This window comes from Culex pipiens, chromosome 2 (assembly GCF_016801865.2).
Source record: "Culex pipiens pallens isolate TS chromosome 2, TS_CPP_V2, whole genome shotgun sequence".
NCBI lineage: Eukaryota > Metazoa > Arthropoda > Insecta > Diptera > Culicidae > Culex > Culex pipiens.
In genome coordinates, this window is record NC_068938.1 from 166,312,743 (window position 1) to 166,338,481 (window position 25,739).

At 46.5% G+C, this 25,739-nt stretch overlaps 11 protein-coding genes across 12 annotated transcripts; 4 read left to right on the plus strand and 7 right to left on the minus strand.

Annotated features, from left to right (window-relative positions):
* Positions 1 to 171: 171 nt before the first annotated feature.
* Positions 172 to 2,119, minus strand: LOC120423063 (pickpocket protein 28-like). Its single transcript, XM_039586735.2, has 5 exons — positions 1,895 to 2,119; positions 1,160 to 1,838; positions 943 to 1,103; positions 530 to 889; positions 172 to 472 (listed from the first exon to the last, which is right to left on the minus strand). The coding sequence occupies exons 1-5, from the start codon at positions 2,011 to 2,013 to the stop codon at positions 193 to 195; spliced, it is 1,599 nt and encodes a 532-aa protein (XP_039442669.1). The 5' UTR covers positions 2,014 to 2,119; the 3' UTR covers positions 172 to 192.
* On the minus strand, positions 2,062 to 2,578 carry LOC128092889 (uncharacterized). The gene has a single exon (XM_052707971.1). It carries the CDS (start codon positions 2,567 to 2,569, stop codon positions 2,165 to 2,167), a length of 405 nt encoding a protein of 134 aa, XP_052563931.1. The 5' UTR covers positions 2,570 to 2,578; the 3' UTR covers positions 2,062 to 2,164.
* A 49-nt stretch (positions 2,579 to 2,627) lies between these two features.
* Positions 2,628 to 5,184, plus strand: LOC120423058 (pickpocket protein 28-like). The gene is made up of 5 exons (XM_039586729.2): positions 2,628 to 3,678; positions 3,737 to 4,175; positions 4,228 to 4,388; positions 4,439 to 4,783; positions 4,839 to 5,184. The coding sequence occupies exons 1-5, from the start codon at positions 3,317 to 3,319 to the stop codon at positions 5,077 to 5,079; spliced, it is 1,548 nt and encodes a 515-aa protein (XP_039442663.1). The 5' UTR covers positions 2,628 to 3,316; the 3' UTR covers positions 5,080 to 5,184.
* Positions 5,185 to 5,219: 35 nt separating this feature from the next.
* On the plus strand, positions 5,220 to 6,887 carry LOC120423065 (pickpocket protein 28-like). The gene is made up of 2 exons (XM_039586737.1): positions 5,220 to 6,517; positions 6,572 to 6,887. The coding sequence occupies exons 1-2, from the start codon at positions 5,220 to 5,222 to the stop codon at positions 6,822 to 6,824; spliced, it is 1,551 nt and encodes a 516-aa protein (XP_039442671.1). The 3' UTR covers positions 6,825 to 6,887.
* Positions 6,888 to 7,309: 422 nt separating this feature from the next.
* LOC120423068 (pickpocket protein 28-like) lies at positions 7,310 to 8,709 on the plus strand. The gene is made up of 3 exons (XM_052707043.1): positions 7,310 to 7,700; positions 7,954 to 8,419; positions 8,478 to 8,709. The coding sequence occupies exons 1-3, from the start codon at positions 7,310 to 7,312 to the stop codon at positions 8,707 to 8,709; spliced, it is 1,089 nt and encodes a 362-aa protein (XP_052563003.1).
* A 27-nt stretch (positions 8,710 to 8,736) lies between these two features.
* LOC120423066 (pickpocket protein 28-like) lies at positions 8,737 to 10,750 on the minus strand. Its single transcript, XM_039586738.2, has 4 exons — positions 10,293 to 10,750; positions 9,803 to 10,241; positions 9,218 to 9,747; positions 8,737 to 9,167 (listed from the first exon to the last, which is right to left on the minus strand). The coding sequence occupies exons 1-4, from the start codon at positions 10,706 to 10,708 to the stop codon at positions 8,855 to 8,857; spliced, it is 1,698 nt and encodes a 565-aa protein (XP_039442672.2). The 5' UTR covers positions 10,709 to 10,750; the 3' UTR covers positions 8,737 to 8,854.
* A 73-nt stretch (positions 10,751 to 10,823) lies between these two features.
* LOC120423069 (pickpocket protein 28-like) lies at positions 10,824 to 13,499 on the minus strand. The gene is made up of 2 exons (XM_039586741.2): positions 12,233 to 13,499; positions 10,824 to 12,183 (listed from the first exon to the last, which is right to left on the minus strand). The coding sequence occupies exons 1-2, from the start codon at positions 12,757 to 12,759 to the stop codon at positions 10,905 to 10,907; spliced, it is 1,806 nt and encodes a 601-aa protein (XP_039442675.1). The 5' UTR covers positions 12,760 to 13,499; the 3' UTR covers positions 10,824 to 10,904.
* Positions 13,500 to 13,641: 142 nt separating this feature from the next.
* Positions 13,642 to 15,964, minus strand: LOC120423086 (pickpocket protein 28-like). Its single transcript, XM_039586761.2, has 3 exons — positions 15,838 to 15,964; positions 15,534 to 15,785; positions 13,642 to 15,480 (listed from the first exon to the last, which is right to left on the minus strand). Exons 1-3 carry the CDS (start codon positions 15,960 to 15,962, stop codon positions 14,226 to 14,228), a joined length of 1,632 nt encoding a protein of 543 aa, XP_039442695.1. The 5' UTR covers positions 15,963 to 15,964; the 3' UTR covers positions 13,642 to 14,225.
* Positions 15,965 to 16,076: 112 nt separating this feature from the next.
* On the minus strand, positions 16,077 to 18,072 carry LOC120423087 (pickpocket protein 28-like). The gene is made up of 4 exons (XM_039586762.1): positions 17,901 to 18,072; positions 17,599 to 17,850; positions 16,583 to 17,551; positions 16,077 to 16,524 (listed from the first exon to the last, which is right to left on the minus strand). The coding sequence occupies exons 1-4, from the start codon at positions 18,032 to 18,034 to the stop codon at positions 16,206 to 16,208; spliced, it is 1,674 nt and encodes a 557-aa protein (XP_039442696.1). The 5' UTR covers positions 18,035 to 18,072; the 3' UTR covers positions 16,077 to 16,205.
* Positions 18,073 to 18,085: 13 nt separating this feature from the next.
* On the minus strand, positions 18,086 to 20,079 carry LOC120423085 (pickpocket protein 28-like). 2 transcript variants are annotated; one of them, XM_039586760.2, is made up of 3 exons: positions 19,894 to 20,079; positions 18,560 to 19,765; positions 18,086 to 18,507 (listed from the first exon to the last, which is right to left on the minus strand). In XM_039586760.2, the coding sequence occupies exons 1-3, from the start codon at positions 19,968 to 19,970 to the stop codon at positions 18,228 to 18,230; spliced, it is 1,563 nt and encodes a 520-aa protein (XP_039442694.1). In that variant the 5' UTR covers positions 19,971 to 20,079; the 3' UTR covers positions 18,086 to 18,227. The 2 variants fall into 2 exon arrangements, with proteins under 2 accessions (XP_039442694.1, XP_039442692.1); XM_039586758.2 differs by having other exon boundaries at positions 18,088 to 18,507; positions 19,819 to 20,066.
* Positions 20,035 to 22,269, plus strand: LOC120423088 (pickpocket protein 28-like). The gene is given in 3 exon segments (XM_039586763.2): positions 20,035 to 21,198; positions 21,251 to 21,616; positions 21,676 to 22,269. Coding segments are annotated over 3 exon segments (1,680 nt in total). The 5' UTR covers positions 20,035 to 20,131; the 3' UTR covers positions 21,923 to 22,269.
* The last annotated feature ends 3,470 nt before the right edge of the window (positions 22,270 to 25,739 follow it).

Here is a 25,739-nt window from a genome sequence, read left to right on the forward strand (position 1 = left end):
AAGTTATCTGAGGGAAACCACCTTATTTCTAGCATGAAAACAGTCATGAATTGTAGTTGCGATATGGAGATAAGCATTGTTCAAGAAAATTCTTAATCGAATGTTCGTCCTTCTCATTATTTACTGATCACATTGAGGACACTTTGACCGCACTAAGTGCGATCACACAAAAGCAAAGGTCGTCCTAGTTCCCTAGTAGTTTCTCGGAACCCGGAATGGATTCCGCTCGCGGCACACCCACGGTAGAACAAACATCCAGTTGACGGCTAACCGAGGTATCCGCTCCCGCCTCAGCGGCCGTATGCAGCTGTAGTAGATGATTTCGCTCAAGCTCATGGCGCTGGCCCCCAATAGAAGGGCAAACAGTCCTCCGAATTTCGCAATTACATCCGTAGTCCCGTACAATTCCCGTCTCCAAATCGGTAGATAGTGATTATCCTTGAAGGATACTGACATCACCGAAAGATCGTAGCTAGAAATGAACCATGTTAGTTGTTGCTCTCTTAAAGACCTAAAACCACGAGGTTACTCGTTGTATTTCTCAAACACCGTTCCTGCGGCTTGCCGATACTTTTCGACGTAGAACGGAAAGCGCGTACTTTGCACCTGATACTGAACGCTATTACAGGCCGGAAAGCATCCACAAGAAGTGATCGATCGAGTTTTTTCCATCCTAAGCTGCGAATCGAATACCTCCTTCAGGATGTTTCGAAAGCATCCGATCTTGCTGGCGTCACACACCGGCGTGTCAGCAGTTCGGGGCATCGAGAACTTGACGCAACCACACTTTCTCAGTGTCATATTTGTCATACACTCAATGGCGCAGTTGAGTTGGTTGTACACTTTGAAGAAGCGCAGGTAACGCTCGTTGTCGAAGAAGCATCTGCGTCTGAAACGATGCTCTTGAAGTGAGGTTGGATTTTGATTCTTGTAAGAGCCTACCTCAGTGGAGAAATATGTCTCAACGATTGAGATGTGTACATAACATTTGGGGTTACAGTGACACCAACAGCATCTTCGATACTAAGTCGAAAGTACAATTCTGAACTCACGGCAACTTCATCCGGAGGATGGACCATGATCTTATACCCGGTATGAGGACCCTGCAAGACAAGCAACAGTATCGCATACAGTGAGCATTGAACCTTCCAGAACTTACTCTACACCACAACTCCTGATCAATCTTCCTCATTGACAGCAACAGATACAGTCCCGATTTGATGCCACTTCCGATTGGACGATGTGGGTACACGTTCGGTCCAGCGTCCCAACTGTATCCACTATCCTGTGTCCAGTTGGCAACGCTCGTTGTTTTAAAACTAAGAAATTCAGGTGAGATAACCCCCGATCGATACAACTGATCAGCAGGAAGCGCATTAAAGGTGTAGCAAATGCCGTCCTCCGTCAGCGTCTTCGAGATCATCTCACTACAATTCACACTCTTGTACCGCCACATGCACCACTGAATCAGAGTTTCCGTACGAAAAGCCAGCTTCCGTAACGTTTGAAGCACGGTCTCGTCATCGCGATGGTCAAACTTCTTCCAATGATGCGAAAATGAACACACGTGAGCTAGCGCACGTAGCATCCCATCGCTCTCGCTGCCCAGCGAAGTCCCGTTGCGCACCAACTCGTAAGCCTCGGTCACGTTGAACACATCCTGTCGGGTCTTGGACAACGGACATATCGTCACCGCCGGGAACGGAACCGAAGAAATGGACTCCAGTCGAGGCGCGTAAACGTTGACCACGGGATTCTCGTCCCACTTGTGGTACAGCTGCTTCACGGCGTAGCAGGAAGCTGTGAAAGCAGCTACGATCCATAGAAACCACCACAATCTACGGAGAGGATGGTTGATAAGGGGTGGATTAGATACTTGGATTCAGAACAATACTTCTCAAATTTAAGCAGCTGTCGATCGGCGAGCAATCGCACAGCGTAGATAAAGTTCTCCGTGCAGTATTCCCGTAGGATGCGCCGACAAGATGACCGTTTGAACTCGTAGTTCAACATGCTGGGAAGACGGTTAACGTACAATTAAAAGTTGGTTGATTAAATTGTTACCTTTAAATATACTGAAAACAAGTGAGGATTTGAATTTTTAATGAAGACAGTGCATTTAATTAAAACATTGAAGGAGAATTGACATGATTTATCATGGTTCTTAATTATCGTTTTGTCCATTCCAAGACGCAACGATCTGTGAACCCCTAGGTCCCCTTTCCCTTCGTAGCGGTCGCACGCAGCAAAAGTACAAAAGCTCGCCCAAGCTTATTGCACTGGCTCCCAGCAGTAGAGCGATCAATCCTCCCAACTTGGCCAACGCATCGGTTGTGCTGATGAGTTCGCGTCTCCACAACGACAGATAGTGACGTTCCTTGAACGAAATGATCATGGCAGCTGGAGAGTACTGTTCATCATAAGCCACGCTGCGGAACGAGTTCACGGTAGCCAAAATCTTAGCTAGGTAGCAGTTGATCTTGCTGGCATCGCACACCCTCATACCAGGTGCCCGGGCAGCGAGAACTTGACGCATCCACAGCGGATCAGCGTGTAGTTCGAAAGACATTCCAGAAAACAATTCTGTTGGTTGTACACCGCGAAGTATCGTAGAAATCTTTCATGCCCAAAGTAGCATTGACGTCGTTGTGGCGGAAGGGTTTGGAGGTGGTTTGACATTTTGAATATTTACATCAGGCTTCACAATCAGGCTGAGTCCGGACGAAGGACCGATGCGGTAGTACCAAAGGTTTGTCAGCGGGAGCTCGCTAGGAGCGTGTATAGCTACTTTGAATCCACTGTTAAGGCCCTGCAACGAATCGTCTGGTTAGTATTGGTACAAGAATTAATTCCTCCTGCCAGCGGTCGTCTAGGGAAGGCATGCAATCCGACATGTGCTGGATATCCCGTCTCCAGTGTCCAGCTTGTGGTGGTACTAACCTTCGAAGATTGAAACGGCGGCCAATAGCTGTACAGAGGACAAACATGCGCCAGAGTACGTAGATTCTCACGGCGTCTCACGGATAAGCCGGACCCATTCCGTATCAACTGGTTTTCAGAAATCTTAGCTTGGTTACCTCTCAAAGAAGGTTGAACGGGCATTGGTAATGAATCGAGCAACAAATATCAAGTTCTCGTCGTTCTGGTCTACGTCATTATTGGTTTTAAGGACAAGCATGTTTGTTCAAGGGTTATCATCGTAGTGATTCGTGTAAATCTTGATAATCAATCATTCATGAGAGTACTACTAACAAGTAACCGACCATGACATTTAAGGCTTGCCTCTTTTTGGCTGACACGTAGTCCTCAAGCGACCATGGCGAATCAACCAAGCTCCGCTGGCTTCCTGCGTCAGCTCTGGACTGAGTACTGCAACGGTAGTACCGTGTACGCAACACGGCACCTCGTCATGCGGAATCTTCTTCCGGGTGAACGTGGCTGGTGGTTCGCTTGGATTGGTGGCGTAATCATAGCTTGCGTGTTCACCAACATTAAATCACTGCGCGAGTGGTCCGCCAGCCCCGTCGTGATCAGTTACGATACGGAGCTTGCACCGATTTGGGCGGTCCCGTTTCCGGCGGTCACGATTTGCCCCCAGACCAAGACCAAGGTTGAGTACATGAACATCACGGAGTTGTACCTCGAGATGTATAACGGATTAGAGCTCTCGGAACAACAGTAAGTAGTCTAAGATTCCTGAAGCTCTACAAGTCTGATTTTGCCCTTCTTGCCCAAGACATCGCAGGCTGCGCGTCCTGATGCACGTGTGCCCCTACATGGTAGCCTGGTATGAAGCCCATGGAGCACTCAACGAGTACTGCGTGCCAATCATGCAAGCTATGGCTCTTTCGCTGGACGACGTATTTGCGACCTGCAAGTGGAGAAATGAAGAGCTACCGTGCGAATCGCTGTTCACTCAGTCCATAACGGATAACGGGATTTGCTACACGTTCAACGCTGTCGACGCGTATCAACTGTATCGAAAGTACAACCTGCACTACGATTACGAATACTCCGACGCGTACAATTATTCTGGTGACTGGACGCTGCAGGATGGCTATCTATTTGCCGACGATCTGGACAGTTATCCGTACCGGACCTGTGGAACTGGAACTTCTTCTGGGTTGTACGTAGTGTTGAAAACGAGGAAGATTGACGATCAGAGTTTGTGTAATGTAAGTTACGCCTTCCTTTTGTAACTTGTTGTTAACAAGTTATTATTTAAAGGGCCCTCTAAGCGGATTCAAAGTCGTTCTTCACTCGCCTGACGATGTACCCTTATTGAACACGTACTTCTATCGACTGCCTCTCACATCAGTGCTGAAGTTGTCTGTGGAGCCAACGCTAACATTCATTACCGATGACCTCAAGAAGCATCCGTATACAAGGTAGCTTCATTCCAGCATTCCTTCCCAAACTAAAGATATCCAATCTCCAGACGACAGTGCTACTTCAACGGTGAGCGTTACCTGCGCTACTTTGCAATCTACACCGAGTCGAACTGCATTCACGAGTGCATCGCCAACATTACGATGCGAGACTGTGGCTGCGCCAAGTTCTCGATGCCGCGGGGTGCCGACGTGAAAGTTTGCGACGCTTCCAGCATCGATTGCTACGAGGAGTCGTTCTTCAAAATCTACAACGTGACCGACACCCAGCAGGACGCTTGCGAGTGCTTGCCGGCTTGTGCGACCCTCCAGTATCAGGTTGAGCTTTCGCAGATGGACTTTGACTTTGGTGCGCTGGCACATGCAGCTGGGTTTAACGATGGACAACTTGACTTGTAAGTTGGACCCAGTACGCATCAATTGCACCCTCGCTTATTCGTGCTCTTTCAGCATAACTCCGTCCATCCTGATCGTGTCCTATCGTAGCAAGTGGACGCTACCTTTGGTGCGCCGTGAGCTGCTAGGTTGGAGCGACCTGCTGGCCAAGCTGGGCGGACTGTTCGGACTCATGATGGGAGCGAGCGTTATCAGCCTGCTGGAGATCTTTTACTATTGCCTGATTCGACCCTGGCGGAACGAGGACGCCGATGACGCGCAAAGATTCCGGCACGTCCTACCGTGGCGACCTTGAAGCCACATGTGGGTGTTTCCAGCGTATCATGATATCAACTAATAATACCAATTTTCCTGACTTTATTGCTTATCCTCACGCAACTTGATGTTTGTTAATAAATTAAAGCACTTGCAAATCATTGAATCATTCGTAACACGATGTCCCTCCGTGGCTTACGAGATCTCTGGGTAGAGTTCTGCACCGGCGGAACGGTGTACGCCATGCGATACCTGGTCTTGGCGAAACTCCTGCTGATCGAGCGACTTTGGTGGCTGCTCTGCATCGGAGGCTCCGCCGCGATCACCCTGCTTACCATCACCTCAACGTACCGCAAGTACCACAACAATCCGCTAATAATCAGCTACGCATCGGAGCTTGTTCCCATCAGTGCGATACCCTTTCCAGCGGTTACGGTGTGTCCGATGGCGAAGACCAGCGTCGAGGAGCTCAACCTTACCGAGGTGTTTGAGACGGTCGTGTTAAGGAAGGAACCGCTGAGTTGGGACAGACTTGAGAAGCTGAATAGCTTGGCTCACGTCTGTTCGGAACTGACCGCTGTGTTTGACTTTACCGAGCCGTTGAACGATACTTCAGTGGAGACGTTGATGGGTATGGCACCGCCGTCGACCGAACACTTTCTTCATTCTTATTGGAGCAATTCAGTGCTTGAACCGAGCGAAGTTCTCACCGATTCCCTGACCGACAAGGGACTCTGCTTCACGTTCAACGCAATCGCAGCGGAAGATTTGTACCGCGTGGAGAATCTTCACTCGGAGTACCAGTACTCGAAAGCAACGAGAAGGTCGCAGAACTGGTCCATGGAGGGCGGTTACGGTCAAGGCGAAAGCTACCCGTACCGTTCGTTTCGACGAGGTCTCCAGGGTGGACTGCTGCTGGATCTCGGAAGTAGGAGACTGGACGACGAAGTATTTTGCGAGGGCCTGCTGGATGGGTTCAAGGTGTTGATTCATGCTCCCGACGAGGTCCCGATGGTCAACGACTTCTACTACCGACTACCGATGAGTGCGTACGTTGCGTTGGTGCTGGTGCCAGAGTTGACCGTGGTCGCTGCTAGCTTGAATTCCTACCCATACACAAGCCGTCAGTGCTACTTTTCCGGTGAGAAGTATCTCCGATACTTCAAGGTGTACAATCAAAACAACTGCCTAGCGGAGTGTGTTGCCAACCGGACGGCTGATATTTGTGGCTGCGTCCACTTGGCTATGGTCCGAGGGCCGGACACGCGAATCTGTAATGCCCACGAGATTGCTTGCTACCGTGCGGTGTACGCTGATACCTACAGCTCGCAGGCCAGGTTCGATGGGCAGTGGCAGGACGCTTGCGGGTGTCTACCGACTTGTAAGACCGTGCGGTACGACGTCGAAATCTCCCAGCTACCGTTCAACTACGAAGCATACATTTGGGCGCTGGGCTTCGACTACTCGGAGGCTGATGAGTATGCTTTCAATCCGTAATCCTAAGATATCAATATCAGAATCCCCGTTTTCAGGTACGTTACATCGTCCCTGACGGTAACCTTCAAGAACAATCAGATGCTGCCGTTGATCCGGCGGGAACTGATCGGATTTGGCGATATGCTGGCCCGCTTCGGTGGTCTGTACGGGCTGATGATGGGAGCCAGTGTGGTCAGCTTGATGGAGATTCTGTACTACGTTGCGATTCGACCGTGGAGGGATTTTTGCTACCATCGGCGAGTTCGCAGATTTCACGACGTGCATGGGGTGTTGCCGTGGCATCCATGATTGGTTTTTGTAGATCTGTTTGTTTCCAATTCTATTTATTGCATTACCAATTAACGAAATGGACTTTGTTATGTTGGCGTTGATGTTGAAAATGCAAAAAAATACGTTTTATACGGCTCATTAATGATATCCTTCTACAAATTAAGTTGAATGTGTCCACGTGTCAGGATTCCAAGAATTTTTTTCAGCAAGTTTTTTTTAAATTCTTTTACGTTTTATATAAATAAGTTGAATGTAACAAACATTCATTCAAATGTTCAACAAAATGGCGCCGATCGAGAGATTTAAAAAGTACATAAAGGAATACTTTGATAATAGTTCCATACATGGCTTGAGATTTTTCCTCGACATTCGTCAATCATTTTTTGGGAGGTATTCGCATCTAGTTCCGACAAATGTCGAAGATACCTACTGATAATCAAAACAAAAATTACAGAATTTGGTGGATAATTGTACTTCTACTATCATTCTACTCTTGCGGTTGGATGATACGCGCACTATACGTGAAATGGGACAACACCCCGGGAATCGTCTCCTTTGCCACCAAGGCTTCAGACGTTAGCGACATTCCCTTCCCAGCCATCACCATTTGTCCGGAAGTCAAGTCTCAAGTTTCCCGGTTTAACTTTACCGATGCCTACCACAAGCATAAAGCTGGCAAGCTGGATAAGGCAAGCTTGAACACATTCATCACCATGTGGCAGATTTGCGACCTGGGAGCGGGAAATGATCATGCACCAAGATTGTACGACAATCATTGCATACGAACTCTGCGTGATCTGGCTGTTCCCAAGTCATCTCTGCTTAAGCAGTGTTTATGGGGACGTCAAACGCTGAACTGTAGCCAGGAGTTCCACACCACTGTTACCGACCAAGGTATCTGCTATACCTTCAATTCTCTCTCACTCTCTCACCTGCTGCGAGTTGGTGCAGTTCATCCGGATTTCTTAACCGATGGTGGGGTAGACAATCCTCCCCGGAGAGCTTCAACTTCTGGAAAGAAAACCAGTTTGGTTGTAGTTCTACAAACTAATCAGAATGACCTGGAGTACCTATGTGGGGTAGGTGTCTCGTAAGATCCGTCTTCCATGAATCTCATCCTACATCAATCCTCAGAGTTGCATTCAAGGCTACAAGGTTCAACTCCACGCCCCCACTGACCACCCATCCCTTTCGAACTACATCCAAGTTCCGCTGGATCAGGAGGTGTCGGTCGAGGTGATCCCGCACCTTGCTCTGACCACCAACAGCATTCGTCACTACAGCCCAGACCGTCGAAACTGCTTCTTCCAGGAAGAACGAAAGCTACAATTCTTCAGCGTGTACAGCCAAGCAAACTGCGAGCTGGAATGTCTCAGTAACTACACGGTGAAGCTTTGTGGCTGCACCCGATTCTCGATGCCGCGAGCTCGTCTAGTGCCCGTCTGCGGGGTCGGTGCCATGCGGTGCTACCAGATGGCCGAGTACAGCCTGCTTCAGATGGATGGCTGCCACTGTATGCCGGCTTGCAGCACACTGCAGTACGACGCGGAGATATCGCAAGCGGACTTTGACTGGCATCACATGAAGCAGTTCAAGCTGGATCATAAGGAGAGGTTCGTGATTTTGGTAATCTTAGCTCAAAGAAAGTCTTTGAACTGATTTACTTTGCAGAATCCACCTCTCCTACTTGATCGTGTACTTCAAAGAACCGAAATTCATAGCGATCAAGCGAAGCGAACTGTACGGCGATACGGAGTTTTTGGCAAACTGCGGAGGTCTTCTCGGATTGTTTCTAGGTGTAAGTCTGCTCAGCTTTGCTGAGATTCTGTACTACTGTACGCTCAAGCCGTTCGTATTGTGGTGGAATTGGCGTCGATTGAGGTCGATAGAGGGTACGGATTGAAAACCATTTTGTGACGAATATTTCAAAGAGTTTGTGCTTCACACTTTATTTTCAATAAATTTCGCAACGTGTTAAAGGTGTTGACCAAAATGCAGTAGTTTTAATGTGCTGGTTTTCAAACATGCAATTAGAACACACTCTTATCCTAATATTTCGTTGAAATCCTGCCATCCGACTGCCAAATGTTGATCTGATCTTTGATAGCCGGTTTCTGCCCATCAACCATTAGAACCTGCACAGAGTTACCTTTATTCTTCTGTGATTTACTCCACATGATCAGCGGTTTGATGACACAGTAATAAAAGATCTCCACCAAGCTCAGGATGCTGACTCCCATGAAGAGTCCCAACAACCCTCCACAATTCGCCAGGAAATCCGTCAATCCAAACAACTCACTTCGCATAACCGGAATAAACTGTGCGTCCTTGAAGAAAACGATCAGATGTGACAGCTGGACTCTGAAAAGAAAATGTATCAATACCTTAAACATCAACCTTGACTTACTAACCCTTTGACTTCATCCCCAAACGACCTCACAACCGGCAGCAGCTTCTTCCACTCAAACGAGGCCTGCGATATCTCGGTGTTGTACTGCACCGAGGTGCACGACGGCATACAGTTGCAATCGTCCTGATACGGCACGTCCGGATTCTCCCGATACTTTACCTCCATCTCGAGCAGCTCAATCGTCGCCTGCTCGTAGCAGACCTCCTTGCCGATGCCGCAGATGTGCACTCCCGAGACCCGTGGCATCGAAAACTTGACGCATCCGCAGCGCTCCAGGGTAAAGTTCGCCAGACATTCCAGCTCGCAGTTGGTCTGCGAGTACGTGCGAAAGAACTTGAGGTACCGCTCGTGGTTGAAGAAGCACTGGCGCCGGGACGGTTTGTACGAGTCGATCGATTCGGACGTTTCGATCATGCGTGGGGTTACGGAGACGGCGACCTCCTGGTTGAGGGGGACTCTAAAGTGCTGGTTAAGGAGGAGCGGATACTCGTTGGGCATGTGTAGCAGCACCTTGAATCCCTGGAATGAGTTCTGAAAAGGGGTTGTGTTGAGTTAATTGAGATTAGAAGATAAATCAAGATGATACTCCGCAAAGGTAATCCAAGTCACTGTCGTTGGCCTTCAGCAAAGCGGACACTCCAGCTTTGATACCGGCTCCAAGAACCCGACGCGGATACGTATCGATGTCTGTCCCCGGCAGGTATCCACCATGCAACGACCAACTGCTAGACGATCGCGTCTCCTCCAGATATCGAAAGTCCGCGTGAAGCTGATCCTTCCTCAGCATATCCTCACCGGATAACGAGTTAAACGTGTAGCAGAAGCCCACATCGGTCAGTGTCAGCGTAAACTCCGACGAGCAGTTGACGCTCTCCGCGCGCCAGGTGCAAGCCAAGAACATCTCGTGCTCAGGAATCGCCATTGACTTGAGCAGCTTTACGCAATTGTCGTCATACGTTTGGTTTGGGAACTGCTCGACAAAGGCGAACTCGCAGACCTGGAGCATCGCCAGCAATTTATCTAACCTGCAAAGAGAAGCTTGAAACGGATCGTAGAACACCCAGAAAGCAACTCACTCTCCATCGCTTAGGGACTTCCGGAACAGCGGATGCATGCTAAGGTGGTAGGCTCGGGTAAAGTTGAACTCGCGAGCCTTGACTTTGGTCTCCGGACAGATCGTTACCGCTGGGAATGGGATTTGGAACACTGGGGTCGGTTTCTGGGCAAACGTCACAATGACCGGCTCGCGATCCCACTTGATGTAGACCGTTTGGATGAGCGTTCCACAACCATACAAGCAGAGTAGAAACACAATGATCCACCAGACCTTCTCGATGAGCGCCCGGTTGGATCCGACAAAGTACTTTACCCCATGGATCGAGGTGTTGTTGCAGAACTCCTCGGCGAGCTGTTTGGATTCGTGCAGGTAGTTGCGACCCTTTTCGGTGGGGGTGAGCTTGGGTTCGAATTTGGTCGCGCGGGAAACGTACATGATCGCTAGGGTATCGAGGTGGTAATTGGCATCGATGAGTTCGAGATGCCTTTTATAACCTCTTGAAAATTTATGATTTATGCATGATACCATGTTTAGGATCAGAAGTCACGCTACTGCTTTGAAGATGAGTGCAAATGATAGCCTAATTAAAGTGCATCACAAACATTTAATTATTGCTGTACAACATCGACTCCTACTTTACATAGAACTTGTCCATGTTGTACGATTTAAACTTATCCCTTTCGGCGAAACCTTCTTGATTTGTGTAGGATATTACGGGACTCACTTGCTTAACCCCGATATCACCTCTCCACCACATGAGCAAGGGTTTGATTGAGCAAAAGTACAGAATCTCAACCAAACTCAAAATGCTGATTCCCATGAACAGTCCCAACAACCCCCCAGCATTCGCCAACAGATCAGTGGTTCCATACAGCTCCCTTCGGACCACCGGAATGAATCCTTCCGTCCTGAACATGATCACCAGGCTGGAAATCTGAACCCCATCCAGTGATTTTCCAAACTCTTTGGCAACCGGAAGCAGTTGTTTCCAGTTGAAATTCGACTGCGACAGCTCGATGTGATAGCGCACTGTAGTACACGAGGCTAGGCAATCGCACGAGTCCTTGTAGTGAGTTTTCTCCAGCTTGATCATTTTCGCTCTGGACATGAGCATTTCCGTTGCAGCTCTTTTGTAGCAGTTTACCTTGGTCAGACCACAAATTCTAACATCCGGAGGTCGTGGCATCGAGTACTTAACGCAACCACACCGTTGAATGGTGTAATTTGTGAGACATTCCATCTGGCAGTTCTCCAGACTGTACATCCGAAAGAATCGCAGGTATCGCTCTTTCGAATAGTAACACTGTCGACGTTCCGGAGTGTAGCTCCTCACTTCGGGTGAAGTCTTGACGACTTCTGGAATCACCGAAACCACCACTTCTTGTTCCAGCGGCATCCGGAAGCTGCGCAGGTTTAGCTCCGGATACTCGACCGGCATGTGCAGCATCACCCGGAACCCCTGGAAGGTATTGCTGCAGAGGTTGTCCATATCGCTGACGTTTGCTTTGATCACGACGTTCAAGCCTCCACCGATTCCCGCTCCCAGGACTCGCTGAGGGTAGACACCTCGCGTCGATCCGGGAGAATATCCCCTGTCCAGGCTCCAGTTCAAGATGTTACGGGTCTCCGTCACGTATCGGTACTCGGTATTGAGCTGTTCCGTGCGCATCATATCTTCCCCTGAGAGGGAGTTGAAGGTGTAGCAGATCCCCTTGGCGGTCAGCGTTGGCCGGAACTTCTCGGTGCAATTTGTTGCATCACCACGCCACTGACACTCGACGAATATCTCCTCTTGCTGAAGTTTCATCAGCTTCAACATCTTGATGCAATCGTCGTCGTACGTTTCGTTGGTGAAGATGTCGTACATGTTAAAGTCGCAAACCTGCATCATTGCCAGCAACTTCCCTATACTGAAAGGATACGTGTCATTCCTCGTTCATACCGCGATTACCAACTCACCGCTCCGGATCGGACTGCTCCGTTAGGCTACCCGCGATCGCATCGTAGTACGCTTGGGTAAAGTTAAGCTGCGACATCTTGACCTTGATCTCCGGACAGATCGTCACCGATGGGAACGGAATCTTGTAGATCGGCACCTGCTTGGTGGCGAAGCTGACAATCACCGGATCTTGCTGCCACTTGTTGAAAATGTTGTGGATGAGATTCCCACAGCCGTACAGGGACAGACAGGACACGACGAGCCACCATATTCTACGAGAAGGATGTTTAAATTGGGTATCAAGCAGTGTTAAATTATTGACAAACTTCTCTATGAGAGCCCTGTTGGATCCAACGATGTATTTTAAGCCATGGATGGAGCTCTCACGACAAAACTCCTTCAGCAAAAGTGTGAAATAGTTCCACCAATCGCGTGGCTTCACTTCAGAACGAACACTTGACTTTTCACCGTACATGGTGTTCGAGGTGACTAACAAGTTGCACCCTTTGCTATTAAATATATAGTGCGTCCTATTTACACATTTCATCGCGCTCAATAATCGAGTGCATCCAGGATGATTGTCAAATGATTAAAAATGCATGAAGATGGTGGTTAGCACGACAACTCAACAGTTTTTTATTGGACGATAACACGTAAGAAATCTGTTTAAATCAAACAGTTATACAGCAATTCCATTTGAAAAGAGCCTAAACCGAAAAAAAAGTTCTCCGATCGGGCTCAAAATTTTTCTGGGGGTTCCTTGGCCAAAATAATTAGACCCGTATTTTTTTGTTTGGCCATTAGGGTGACCTACATCGTGCTAGGGTGGTTCGAAAAATGGCAATTTTCGTCATTTTTCGCAAAAACCACTTTTTTCGAAAAATCATATCTCCGCGCCATTTCATCCGATTTTAGCTGTCCTAGACGCAAAAGAAAGGTGATGAGTTTGGCTATTTGGGAAAAATAGTAAGAAGTTCCAAAAATCTAGCTTAACTATTGAAAAAGTCGTATGAAAACTTAAAATGGCGTTTTGCCCGTGTCTGGACCAAAGAGCCTATGTCTGAAAATATTTTTATCGGATTCCTCGGAAAATTTCACATAAAATATCAAAAAATTGGCGATGTCGAACCGTACGTTTCAGAGATATGATTTTTTGAAAATAAAAACTGAGTTTTTCGACGCGCCACGCGCAAAAACAGGAAAATGACGAAATCGGCAAAAAATCAACTTTTTTTACTAAAACTGCGATAACTTTAAAATTTCAGCGATGACCTATAGATGTTTGGGTATCAAAATTTTTGTAATTGAAAGACGCAACTTTTGGTACCATAACATCTATAGGTCATCGCTGAAATTTTAAAGTTATCGCAGTTTTAGTAAAAAAAGTTGATTTTTTGCCGATTTCGTCATTTTCCTGTTTTTGCGCGTGGCGCGTCGAAAAACTCAGTTTTTATTTTCAAAAAATCATATCTCTGAAACGTACGGTTCGACATCGCCAATTTTTTGATATTTTATGTGAAATTTTCCGAGGAATCCGATAAAAATATTTTCAGACATAGGCTCTTTGGTCCAGACACGGGCAAAACGCCATTTTAAGTTTTCATACGACTTTTTCAATAGTTAAGCTAGATTTTTGGAACTTCTTACTATTTTTCCCAAATAGCCAAACTCATCACCTTTCTTTTGCGTCTAGGACAGCTAAAATCGGATGAAATGGCGCGGAGATATGATTTTTCGAAAAAAGTGGTTTTTGCGAAAAATGACGAAAATTGCCATTTTTCGAACCACCCTAGCACGATGTAGGTCACCCTAATGGCCAAACAAAAAAATACGGGTCTAATTATTTTGGCCAAGGAACCCCCAGAAAAATTTTGAGCCCGATCGGAGAACTTTTTTTTCGGTTTAGGCTCTTTTCAAATGGAATTGCTGTATAAATTGAGCAGTCCTTTGTTGACTTTTGCTCAAGTGATTAGATTAAAATAAACACTCCAAACTGACTATTCCTTCAGGGATTCACTTTATGTAAAACATTCCAACAACGTTAGGTTTGACTCCTCCTACAATTGGAGTGACCTGCTTGACGGTTGCAACTTTGTTTAATTCCTTCCACCACAGAACCAACGGTTTGATCGAGCAATAGTACAGAATCTCCACCAGACTAAGGATGCTGATACCCATGAACAGTCCCAGCAGACCTCCGGCGTTCGCCAGAAGATCGGTCGTTCCGTACAGCTCCCTTCGAACCACCGGAATGAATCCTTCTGTCCTGAACATGACTAATAGGCTCGATACTTGGGTTCCTTCGACACCATTCAAGAAACGTTTGGTAGCCGGAAGCAGTTTATGCCAGTTGAAGTTGGACTGAGATAGTTCGACGTTGTACTGGATCGTGGTACACGATGCCAGACAATTGCACGAATCCTTGAAGCGAGGATTCTCAAATTTGACCATATTAGCCTTGGACTTGAGCATCTCCACAACGGCTCGTTGGTAGCATTTGACCTTGGTCAGTCCACAAATTCGTACATCCGGAGGTCGCGGCATGGAGTACTTTACGCAGCCACAGCGTTCAATCGTGTAGTTTGTAAGACATTCCATTTGGCAGTTTTCCAGACTGTACACCCGGAAGAATCGCAGGTGTCGCTCGTTCGCATAGTAACACTGTCGACCTTCGGGTGAATAGTCCTTGACTTCGGCAGATGTTTCAACGACCTCCGGAATAACCGAAACAACCACTTCTTGGTCCAGTGGAACGCGAAAACTGCGCAGATTTAGCTCAGGATACTCGATCGGAGTGTGCAGCATCACACGGAATCCCTGGAAGGTGTTGCTACACTGGTAATCCATATCGCTGATGTTCGCTTTGATCAGAACGTGCAATCCCCCACCAACTCCTGCTCCGAGCACCCGTTGAGGGTAGACACCTTGCGTTGATCCAAAAGAATACCCTTGATCCAAAGTCCAGTTTGTGATTCTCCGGGTCTCCGCCAGATACTGGTACTCGGTGTTGAGCTCCGACGTGCGCAACATATCTTCAGCGGCCAGCGAGTTGAACGTATAACACATGCCTTTGGCGGTCAACGTGGGTTGAAACTTTTGCGTGCAGTTGACGTCCTCGCTACGCCACTGACATGTGACGAAAATCTCATCCAGAGGGGTCTTCATTCGCTGCAGCCACTTGATGCATTCGTCGTCGTACGTTTCGTTCTTGATGATCTCGTACATCATAAAGTCACAGACCTGCAGCATGGCGAGCAGCTTCCTGAACCTGGATCAGAAAGTTACATTACTTGTGTAGAACTTGATGAAGACTAAACTCACCGCTCCGGATCTGATCGCTCCGTAAGATTCCCTTCGATTGCATCGTAGTACGACTGAGAAATGTTGATGTGTGTCATCTTGACCTTGTTCTCCGGACAGATCGTCACCGAAGGAAACGGTATCTTGAAGATCGGAACCTGCTTGGAGGCAAAGCTGACGATCACCGGGTCGGATTGCCACTTCACGTACACGTTGTGGATGAGACTACCACACCCGTACAGTGATATTCCGGACACGATGAGCCACCAAGTTCTACAAGAAGAATGATTTGAACTGCAAATTGAGTTATTATTTAACCGCTTACTTCTCTATCAAAGCCCTGTTGGCCCCAACGATGTACTTGCACCCATGGATTGAACTTTCACGGCAAAACTCCCTCACCAGCAGCTTGCAGCGGTTCCACCAATCACTTGACTTTTCACCGTACATGATAGCCGACCTTTCCCGATTAACCACTTCAAGTGTGTCCTATTTAACACGTCTCATCGCGCACGAGGGCAATTGGCAAGTGATGAAAAATGCATGCAAGGGGTTACGGGTTAACACGACAACACGCCATTTATTGACACGCGAGAAATCTCTTCAAATCAAACACACGTGATAGAGGGTCAGATTACGTTGACATTTGCTCAGTTGGGATTTGAATGCAAAGTAAACATCAAATGATATAGCTCACTTCAAGTAGAACTTCCCTACGGTATCGGATTGGTATCCTGCGTGGAGAATCTTGCTCGCGAACGGATTCTTGTACTCCGCAATGGGAGTTATCTGCTTGACCGGGGTCAAGTTCATCCCCTTCCACCAGATGACCAATGGTTTAATTGAACAGTAGTACAAGATCTCCACCAGACTCAGAATACTGATCCCCATGAACAGTCCCAGCAATCCTCCACAGTTTGCCAGCAGATCCGTTGATCCGTACAGTTCACGTCGCACCACCGGAATGAATCCAGCATCTCTGAACAGCACTACCAAATTGGCTAGTTGAACTCTGCAAATAAAACGATCTTGAATACCCTCTCCCTCGAAAACAACTCCCCGCAAATCACCCCTGCAGCTCCGCCCGGTACGCCTTCGCCACCGGGATCATCTTGGTCCACTGAAAGTCCGACTGCGACAGCTCGCTGTGATAGCGCAGCGTCGAGCAGGCCGGCAGGCAGTCGCACTTGTCCTTCGAGATCTTGCTCTTGCTCACGATCATCTTCGCGTTCGACAGCAAGATGTCCACTGCGGCTCGCTTGTAGCACCGGATCTTGCTCAGCCCGCAGATCCTCGCGTCCGCCGGCCGTGGCATCGAGAACTTGACGCAACCGCACTGCTCCAGGGTGTAGTTGGTGAGGCACTCGAGCTCGCAGTTCTTCTGGCTGTAGATCCGAAAGAAGCGCAGGTAGCGCTCGTTGTCAAAGTAGCACTGGCGGCGGTGCGGTTGGTACGCTTTGACGTCTTCCGAGGTTGTGACGATGTCCGGGGTGACCGATACCACGACCTGTTGGTTCAGCGGGACGCGGAAGTGTCGCTGGCTGAGTTGGGGGTACTCGTGTGGGGTATGAAGGAGCACTTGGAACCCCTGGAACGTGTTACTGCACAGGTAGTCCATGTCACTCAAGTTGGCTTTGATCATGACGTTCAGACCGGCGCTTATTCCTGATCCTAGAACACGCTGCGGGTAGACACCACGGGTCGCATCGGGAGAGTAACCTTCGTCCAAGGTCCAGTTGACAATGGGCCGTGTCTCGTCTAGGTACGCGTACTCGCTATGTAACCCTTCCTTGCGTAGTAGGTCATCTTCCGACAGTGAGTTGAACGTGTAACAGATTCCCTTCTCGGTCAGCGTCGGACGAAACTTTTCGCTGCAATCTACGTTTTCGTCACGCCATTGACAGTACAGGAACACCTCGTTCTGAGGAATCTTCATCTGCTGAAGCAGCTTTACGCAGTCATCGTCAAATGTTTCGTTGGTAAAAACCTCGTAGAGGACAAAGTCGCAGACTTGCAGCATCGCCAGTAGCTTCCCAACCCTGAAACAATCATATCAGTGAGAAATCCCACAAATCATCAAACTTACCGCTCCCCGTCCATTTGTTCCTTGAGAGTCCCCTCGATGACTTCGCTGTAGATTTGGGTAAAGTTCAGCCGATCCATCTTGACCTTAATCTCCGGACAAATGGTGACCGAGGGAAAGGGAATCCGAAACACCGGTACGGGCTTCGTCGCGAAGCTCACGATCACCGGATCCATCTGCCACTTTTGAAAGACATTGTGGATGAGGCTTCCGCAGCCGTACAGCGAGATGCAGGTCACCGCAAACCACCAAATTCTGTGGAAGGGATCTGTGAACCAACACACGTTCATGGAAGGAATTCATACTTCTCGATAAGAGCCCGATGAGATCCCATCAGGTACTTGAACCCGTGGATCGAACTCTCGCGACAAAAGTCCCTGGCCAAAATCTTGGCATCCTGCCAGTAGCTGTGCAGCTTGACCTGCTTCCCACCATACATCTTCTTCAGTGCAAGGTTGGATCAACTCTAACATGTTCTACACGACGCAGCGCTTAAAAATGCATTCATCGGATAACGAAAACAGGCTACACTGGCGTTTTATAGTTTATTCTGGATCACGCGATGATGTCCCTAGAGTACGATACACGCTAATGACAAGGTATGAAATCGAAAGTTTACCCCGCGATACGGATCATTGAACTCCGTCCGACGCCTTCGAGCTGCAGTGGTTCGCCGAATGGACGCTAGTCCAGACCGAGCTTCGCTTCCGTCGGGACAACTTCCACAGCGTGAACGGTCGCACGGTGCAGTAGTACAGCAGTTCCACCAAGCTGATCAAACTTACCCCCATGAAGAGTCCCATCAGCCCACCGGCGCTGGCGAACAGATCGCTGATGCTGTTGATTTCGCTGCGCGATATCGGGATGAAGTGGGACTCTTTGAAGTAGATGACCATCTTCGACTGGTGCACGCTGTAAGAATGTGAAGGTCACGTGAAGGTTTAATAAGGTGAAATTGACGTACTCATCGGGTTGCCGCTTGTCAAAGTCGAAGAATCCTCCCTGCTGCCACTCCCAGTCCGCCTGGGAGATCTGCGTCTGATACTCGACGTGAGTGCACGACGGCATGCAGTTACAGAACGCTGCGTTCTCCACCGATTCTCCCTTCACCTTGGCGGCTTCCGCTTTGATCATGTTGGACATGGCCTTCTCGGCGCACGGATTGTCGCGGAGGCCGCAAAGCGGAGCCCCGACCGGACGGGGCATCCAGAACCGGACACAGCTGCACAGCTGCAGCGTTATGTTGGTGAGACACTCGACCTCGCAGTTCCTCCGGTTGTAGATCCGGAAGAAGCGAAGGTAACGCTCGGTGCCGTGGTAGCAGTTGCGCTTATCGGCACTGTACAGCATTGCGTGATTGTCCGTGGACATCACGCGTGGAGTTACTGTCACTATGAGCTCCTGGTTCAGTGGAATCCGAAAGAACTGGCTCGACAGCTGGGGGTACTCGTTGGGCATGTGAAGAAGCACGCGGAAGCCCTGGAACTTGTCCCCGCAGAAGTAGTCCATGTCGACCTTCTTGGCAAGCAGCATGACTTTAAGTCCCTCGTTGTAATCGCCGGCGACGACTCGGAACGGGAAGACTCCGCCCTGTCGGTATCCGGTGTCCAAGTCCCAGTGGGATTCTCGAGTCTCGGAGTTAAAAGCATACCTAGAGTCCAACTCTTCCTTTCGCAGCAGTTCATTGTTGCCGATCATGTTGAACGTGAAGCAGAAGCCCTTCTCCGTAAGCGTTGTCTTGAACAGATTCAAGCACCTGAACGATGACGCTCGCCAAAGACACGCGTTGAACACTTCAAAGGATGGTATCGCCAGCCGACGTAACAACTGCAGAATGTCTTCGTCTGCGGTGGCATTCTCATTCCGATCGTACAGTTGATAGTCACACAGTTGTAGGAGAGCCATCAACTTCCGAACCCGTTCGCTGTCCATGGACTCGTCCAGCTTGCGACTCCGCACCAGGATGAACGTCTCGGTGAGATTGAGTGTAGAAGATTTGACCTTCGTCTCCGGGCAGATCGTGATCGCCGGGAACGGTATCGAGTAGATCGGCTGCGGGTGCTGGTCGAAGCTGACGATGATGGGATCGCGTTCCCACTTCCGGTACACGGAGTACATCTGGCTGAGGCAGAGGTATAGGGATATGATGAAGACGGTGACCCACCAAACCCTGCAAGAGGTCGGTATTAGGAACTAACTACAAACAATACTGAACACAGGTACTTCTCCGGGAGAAACTTATCACTACCGAAGCACTGTTTCACCCCGTGGATGGACGTAACGTCGCAGAACTCATACCCCGCCTGTTTGGACAGCTTCAGGAGTACCTTCCTCCGCAGAGGTGAATCCGGATTGTGTCCGTCTTCCAGCTGCATATCTCGTTGAGAGCTGAAATAATAACAATTATCATCGGGTGTCAACTACCTGTTGATAATTTAATAATCCGCGCTTAGTCGGACACGTGTAGACTCGTGCCGACTGTTGCACGCGATGTGTACTATAAAACAAGTCAGTTGCATGATATGTAACATACACCATGTTCGCTTCAAAGGTCAAGAACACGCTGAAGATTCTCTGGAGGGAGTACTGCTCCAAGACATCCGTGCACGGAGTTGGATTCCTCAAGCTGCAGACGACCTCCCGCTACGAGAAGTATGATCTTGAACACCCCAAACATGCTACTTCTAACCCACCTCCTAACAGATTCATGTGGTCCCTGTGGATTCTGCTATCGCTCGCCGGATGCGTCTACATGACGTACGTGGGCTATCAAAAGTGGGAGAACAACTCGGTGGTCATTACGTACGCGACGCAATCACTGCACGTGTGGCAGATCCCGTTCCCCGCCGTTACGATCTGCCCGGTGACGAAGAGTCGCCGCGAGGCGTTCGACTTCGAGGGGACTTATGATGAGCTCAAGCGAGGTGGAGGATTGATGGATGATGATAGGTGAGATTTGTATGGGAGGAGTATGTATTGAATATTCAAGGATTTTCGTTTTAGTTACGGCATTTTTCGTGCCATGCTTCACGTCTGCGTAAGTACTGTGAATATCTTCAACTTTACGGGATCGTACAGTGAAAACGTTGTCGCAACGTTGCGGAATATTTCTTTCCCGTTGGAGGACATGCTTGAAAAGTGTTCCTGGAAAGGAGTCGCAATAGACTGTGGCGAGATATTCTCCGAGATTGTAACGGATGAAGGTGTTTGCTATAATTTCAACATTTTAACAGCTGAAGATCTGCTAAGAGTCGAAAATTTGGACCCAACCTACGATTCCGTTGATTCTAGCAGAAATTCTTCGCTTTGGTCCAACGAGGAAGAGTACACGAGGTATTCCGGATCTGACGTGTATCCCCGCCGAGCTCTTGGAGCTGGGGTCAAGGCTGGACTCTCGGTGGTGTTGAAGACGCGGAAATCCGAGGTGGAACACGTCTGTAGAGGCGGTATGGATGGATTCAAGGTACTACTACACTCTCCGGATGAGTTCCCGATGGTCAGTGAGTTCTACACGAGACTACCTTTGGGCAAGTCCGCTGCCATGTTCTTGAAACCTCAGCTGACTAAGGTGGTTGGCAGTTTGGAGAGTGAGAGCTTTGAGAGGTTCGTTGATACGTACTAATCATTGCGAATCCACTAAAACGATCTATTCCAGACGTCAATGCTTCTTCAACAGCGATCGCAAGCTGAGATTCTTCAAGGTGTACAACCAGAACAACTGCCACGTAGAGTGCATCACCAACTACACCTTCGGCAAGTGCGGTTGCATCAAGTTCTCAATGCCTCACGCGCCAGATATGGAGACTTGCAACTCTTCTCAGATTGCGTGCTACCAGCACGGGTTGGTAGCCATCAATGAACGTTCGATCCGACTCCAGCTCCAAGGATCTTCCAAGTATCGCACCTGCAACTGCCTACCTGCGTGCTACGAACTGGTCTACAACAAGGAAATCTCCTACACCCCTTACAACGCCGAAGCTCAAGCAACCTCCAAGAACGAATCCTCAAATGACATCTCAGAGTAAAGTTCCACACTACCCTATTATCCCGCACCCCACAGTCACAACCCAACCATTTCAGCTTCTACCACTCCCAGCTGCTAATAGCCATGAAGACGGATCGAACGCTCCCGTTGACGCGCTGTCGGCTGAACAGCATCTCCGATGTCCTCGCCAACCTGGGCGGAATCTTTGGCCTGTTCATCGGAGGGACCACCATCAGCCTGGTAGAAATCGTCTACTTTTGCTGCATCCGTTCCGTACGAGTAGCCATCACGCAGCACCGACTCCACCCAGCAACCCCCAAGGTGTTCCCTTGGGTGCCGTAACGACTTCGACTACGGCCAGAACCTACAAATGACTTACTTAAACCGCGATGGTGATTTTTATTGGGTGACGCATCAACACCTCGCGGAGTTATTAAAACAAATGTGCACTATTTTATGGGCTCTTAAAACTGCGATATCAAAGCGTAGCTTTGGGAGGTGGTTCTTTCATCTAACCCGATAAGCACCGCAACGTGAGGACTTACTTTGAATACTGATGGCGTTGAACTGGTGGTGAGATGTGAGTTTTTTTCCAGTTGGCGATTGTGTGATGGAAACAATTGATTGGCGTGAAAACGTTTTGCGATAAATTGTTTGTGGGTGGGATTGGTAACGAGGATAGGTTTACTCTTTGAAACTGATAAGTAATTTACAATATTAATACAGTTTCCTTCGAAAGTTTATTCGACATCGAAAGTCAATATCATGAAATAAAATATATATATATACAGCAATTCCCCACGAAAACAGCATGGAAAAAAACAAAAGTCCTCGGATCGGACTCAAAATTTTTCTGGGGGTTCCCTGGCCGAAATAATTAGACCCGTATTTTTTTTGTTTGGCCATTAGAGTGACCTATGCCGTGTTAGGGTGGTCTGAAAAATGGCCATTTTCGTCGTATTTCGCAAAAACCATTTTTTTCGAAAAATCATAACTCCTCGCCATTTTAACCGATTTCAATTGTCTTATACGCAAATGAAAGGTGATAAGTTGGCCTTTCAAAGAAAAATAGTAACAAGTTTCAAAAATCTAGCCTAACATATGAAAAGGGCGTATGAAACTTTAAAATGCCGTTTTGACGGTGTCTGGACCAAAGAGCCTATGTCTGGAAATATTTTTATCGGATTCCCCGGACATTTTTACATAACATACTTAAAAATGGGAGGAGTTCATTAACAGGATTCCGAGATATGATTTTTTGAAAATAAAATCCGTGTTTTTCGACGCGCCGCGCGCAAAAACCGGAAAATGACGAAATCGGCAAAAAATCAACTTTTTTCACTAAAACTGCGATAACTTTAAAATTTCAGCGATGACCTATACATGTCTGGGTACCAAAAGTTGCGTCTTTTAAATACAAAAATTTTGGTACCATAACATCTATAGGTCATCGCTGAAATTTTAAAGTTATCGCCGTTTTAGTGAAAAAAGTTGATTTTTTGCCAATTTCGTCATTCTCCGGTTTTTGCGCGCGGCGCGTCAAAAAACACGGATTTTATTTTCAAAAACCAACTTATCACCTTTCATTTGCGTATAAGACAATTGAAATCGGTTAAAATGGCGAGGAGTTATGATTTTTCGAAAAAAGTGGTTTTTGCGAAAATCGACGAAAATCGCCATTTTTCAGACCACCCTAATACGCCGTAGGTCACCCTAATGGCCAAACAAAAAAATACGGGTCTAATTATTTCGGCCAGGGAACCCCCAGAAAAATTTTGAGCCCGATCCGAGCACTTTTGTTTTTTTCCATGCTGTTTTCGTGGGGAATTGCTGTATATATATATATTATAAATAAAGTTGGCATTTCAAAGAAAAATAATAAGAAGTTTCAAAAATCTAGCCTAACACATGAAAAGGTCGAATGAAACTTTAAAATGCCGTTTTGATGGTGTCTGGACCAAAGAGCCTATGTCTGAAAATATTTTTATCGGATTCCCCGGATATTTTTACATAAATTACTAAAAAATGGGAGGAGTTCATTAACAGGATTCTGAGATATGATTTTTTGAAAATAAAATCCGTGTTTTTCGACGCGCCGCGCCCAAAAACCGGAAAATGATGTAATCGGCAAAAAATCAACTTTTTCCACTAAAACTGCGATAACTTTAAAATTTCAGCGATGACCTATACATGTATGGGTACCAAAAGTTGCGTCTTTTAATTTTATATATTGGTCAATATTTCTGCTTAACAAATTGCATATTACCATTCTCTTAATAATTCTCATTACTAGTGGCAAAGATTACTCGATTTCACAGCTTTGGTTGATTTGTTAAGGCGTCATCCACAGATCACGTAGCATTTTTTCAAATGTAAAGACAAGGATTAAAAAAATAAAAAAATAACGACTATTATTCAATTGCAAATCAAAATATCAGACCTAGATAAGATATAAATAATAAATTAAATTTCCTATTTCGGTTCTTATAATGTGTTACAAGCGAGAAGCTCGAGAAAAATGTAGAATTTCTATGGTGCTTAGAAAAACGAAAAAAAATAATCAGTTTCAAACTGATTTTTCTTTATTAACCAGGGATTGTTTTATTCATGACTGGAACGATGACCTATTTTATGCTATAGTTCCAATTCAAAGTGAAATATTTCATGAAGAATTAATTAAAAATAATAAATAATTTAATACTTACTAAAAATTGAAAATCACTAAGATTTTTATAGTATTTTTAAAGGTTCTATTCCACGGATTTAACCAAGCTAAATTATTCAATTTTTGAAACAAAAGCATAACAAAATCCGTTAAACTACAAAGCAGTTATGACACTGTAATAAAAATGTAAAATAATTTTCGTATCTTTGGCAGGTTAAGGAGCTGGTCCAAATTCCCTTCAATTTGCAAATTCTAACTATTAACACAAATTTGTTTGCAGAACTTTTGATGGAAACTTTCTTGCATCCCATAAAGCAAGTTATCTTTTTATAAGCTGTAATCGAACGCTAAAGTACTGATATGCCAACATTAGGTGCCGGTTGAAATTACATGCCGTTCCTGTCTATAAACAGGAAAACAGTCAAACAAACAGTCTATTTTCACGTAACACAAACTACACTAACTAAAAGAATATGCGATAAAAGGTCGAAAGACATAAGACATAATAGACAAAAGGTCGAATGCCTAAAGGTCGAAATACATAAGGTCGAATAGACAAAAGGTCGAAAGTGGACAAAAGGTCGAATGTGAAAAAATGAAACAAATAATTATAATTAAAAACTTCTAAAAGTAGTTGAAAAACATATTTTCTTGCAAACAAATCTATTTTTTCTGTTAGTTTATCCTTGGTTTAAATTTTAGTAATGATTTTTTTTAAATAAACATAATAACTTCCAAACCAGTTTTTGAGTAAATTTCAAATATGAGCAGTTAGTAGAAAAAAAGTTTGACCTCTAAAAATTTTTTTCATTTTTTATTTTATTTTTAAAACCAACCTTTTCTTGATTATCAAAATATTTTTGTGAGTTTATACATTCTTTCAGACATAAGCAGATCCTTAAAGCAAGAGTTCGACTTCTGAATTATTTTGGAAGTTTATTTTTATTTTTAAAAACTAACTTAATCCACCTATGTGGTTGGTGCCTTCCTCACTCTTTTCCAACAATGGATGATATGTGATATGATGGGTTTGGACACAAATTTCATCTAATTTCGTTAAGTTCCGGAATAAAAAAAACACACATATCACTCAAGGGCTCATAAGTTGCATCATAAGTGGTCAGAACTCGAGATAGGGTTGCCAGATCTTCAATGTTTTAGACTCGGCATTTCAATTACCTTACCAACGATGGGTCGGATGATGGATCCGGACATTGTTTACATACATTTAAGTGAGATCCGGCTACAAAAAAAGTGCATAAATATCACTTAAAAAGTCAGAACTCGAGACAGGGTTGCCAGATTATCAATGTTTTAGGCTCGTTGGAAAAGTCTTTGGACTACCTAACCAACAATGGGTCGGATGATGGATCCGGACATTGTTTACATACATTTAAGTGAGATCCAGCTACAAAAAAGTGCATAAATATCACTTAAGTGGTCAGAACTCCAGACAAGGTTGCCAGATCTTCAATATTTTAGACTTCTTTAAAA

Coding starts and splice junctions, on each gene's coding strand:
- LOC120423063 (XM_039586735.2), bottom strand. CDS start 2,013: ATGTTGAACTACGAGTTCAAACGGTCATCTTGTCGGCGCATCCTACGG. Junction 1,104..1,159: donor ATCAGGAGTTGTGGTGTAGA/GTAAGTTCTGGA, acceptor CTTGTCTTGCAG/GGTCCTCATACCGGGTATAA. Junction 473..529: donor GTGTTTGAGAAATACAACGA/GTAACCTCGTGG, acceptor GTTCATTTCTAG/CTACGATCTTTCGGTGATGT.
- LOC128092889 (XM_052707971.1), bottom strand. CDS start 2,569: ATGTCTTTCGAACTACACGCTGATCCGCTGTGGATGCGTCAAGTTCTC.
- LOC120423058 (XM_039586729.2), top strand. CDS start 3,317: ATGGCGAATCAACCAAGCTCCGCTGGCTTCCTGCGTCAGCTCTGGACT. Junction 4,176..4,227: donor ACGATCAGAGTTTGTGTAAT/GTAAGTTACGCC, acceptor TATTATTTAAAG/GGCCCTCTAAGCGGATTCAA. Junction 4,389..4,438: donor AAGAAGCATCCGTATACAAG/GTAGCTTCATTC, acceptor TCCAATCTCCAG/ACGACAGTGCTACTTCAACG.
- LOC120423065 (XM_039586737.1), top strand. CDS start 5,220: ATGTCCCTCCGTGGCTTACGAGATCTCTGGGTAGAGTTCTGCACCGGC. Junction 6,518..6,571: donor GACTACTCGGAGGCTGATGA/GTATGCTTTCAA, acceptor CCCCGTTTTCAG/GTACGTTACATCGTCCCTGA.
- LOC120423068 (XM_052707043.1), top strand. CDS start 7,310: ATGATACGCGCACTATACGTGAAATGGGACAACACCCCGGGAATCGTC. Junction 7,701..7,953: donor CACCACTGTTACCGACCAAG/GTATCTGCTATA, acceptor GTTGCATTCAAG/GCTACAAGGTTCAACTCCAC. Junction 8,420..8,477: donor AAGCTGGATCATAAGGAGAG/GTTCGTGATTTT, acceptor TTTACTTTGCAG/AATCCACCTCTCCTACTTGA.
- LOC120423066 (XM_039586738.2), bottom strand. CDS start 10,708: ATGTACGTTTCCCGCGCGACCAAATTCGAACCCAAGCTCACCCCCACC. Junction 10,242..10,292: donor AAGTCCCTAAGCGATGGAGA/GTGAGTTGCTTT, acceptor TTCTCTTTGCAG/GTTAGATAAATTGCTGGCGA. Junction 9,168..9,217: donor TTTGGGGATGAAGTCAAAGG/GTTAGTAAGTCA, acceptor TTTTCTTTTCAG/AGTCCAGCTGTCACATCTGA.
- LOC120423069 (XM_039586741.2), bottom strand. CDS start 12,759: ATGAAATGTGTAAATAGGACGCACTATATATTTAATAGCAAAGGGTGC. Junction 12,184..12,232: donor GAGCAGTCCGATCCGGAGCG/GTGAGTTGGTAA, acceptor GTATCCTTTCAG/TATAGGGAAGTTGCTGGCAA.
- LOC120423086 (XM_039586761.2), bottom strand. CDS start 15,962: ATGTACGGTGAAAAGTCAAGTGATTGGTGGAACCGCTGCAAGCTGCTG. Junction 15,786..15,837: donor AACAGGGCTTTGATAGAGAA/GTAAGCGGTTAA, acceptor TTCTTCTTGTAG/AACTTGGTGGCTCATCGTGT. Junction 15,481..15,533: donor GAGCGATCAGATCCGGAGCG/GTGAGTTTAGTC, acceptor TTTCTGATCCAG/GTTCAGGAAGCTGCTCGCCA.
- LOC120423087 (XM_039586762.1), bottom strand. CDS start 18,034: ATGTATGGTGGGAAGCAGGTCAAGCTGCACAGCTACTGGCAGGATGCC. Junction 17,851..17,900: donor CATCGGGCTCTTATCGAGAA/GTATGAATTCCT, acceptor TCCCTTCCACAG/AATTTGGTGGTTTGCGGTGA. Junction 17,552..17,598: donor GAACAAATGGACGGGGAGCG/GTAAGTTTGATG, acceptor TGATTGTTTCAG/GGTTGGGAAGCTACTGGCGA.
- LOC120423085 (XM_039586758.2), bottom strand. CDS start 19,970: ATGCAGCTGGAAGACGGACACAATCCGGATTCACCTCTGCGGAGGAAG. Junction 19,766..19,818: donor GATAAGTTTCTCCCGGAGAA/GTACCTGTGTTC, acceptor GACCTCTTGCAG/GGTTTGGTGGGTCACCGTCT. Junction 18,508..18,559: donor GACAAGCGGCAACCCGATGA/GTACGTCAATTT, acceptor ACATTCTTACAG/CGTGCACCAGTCGAAGATGG.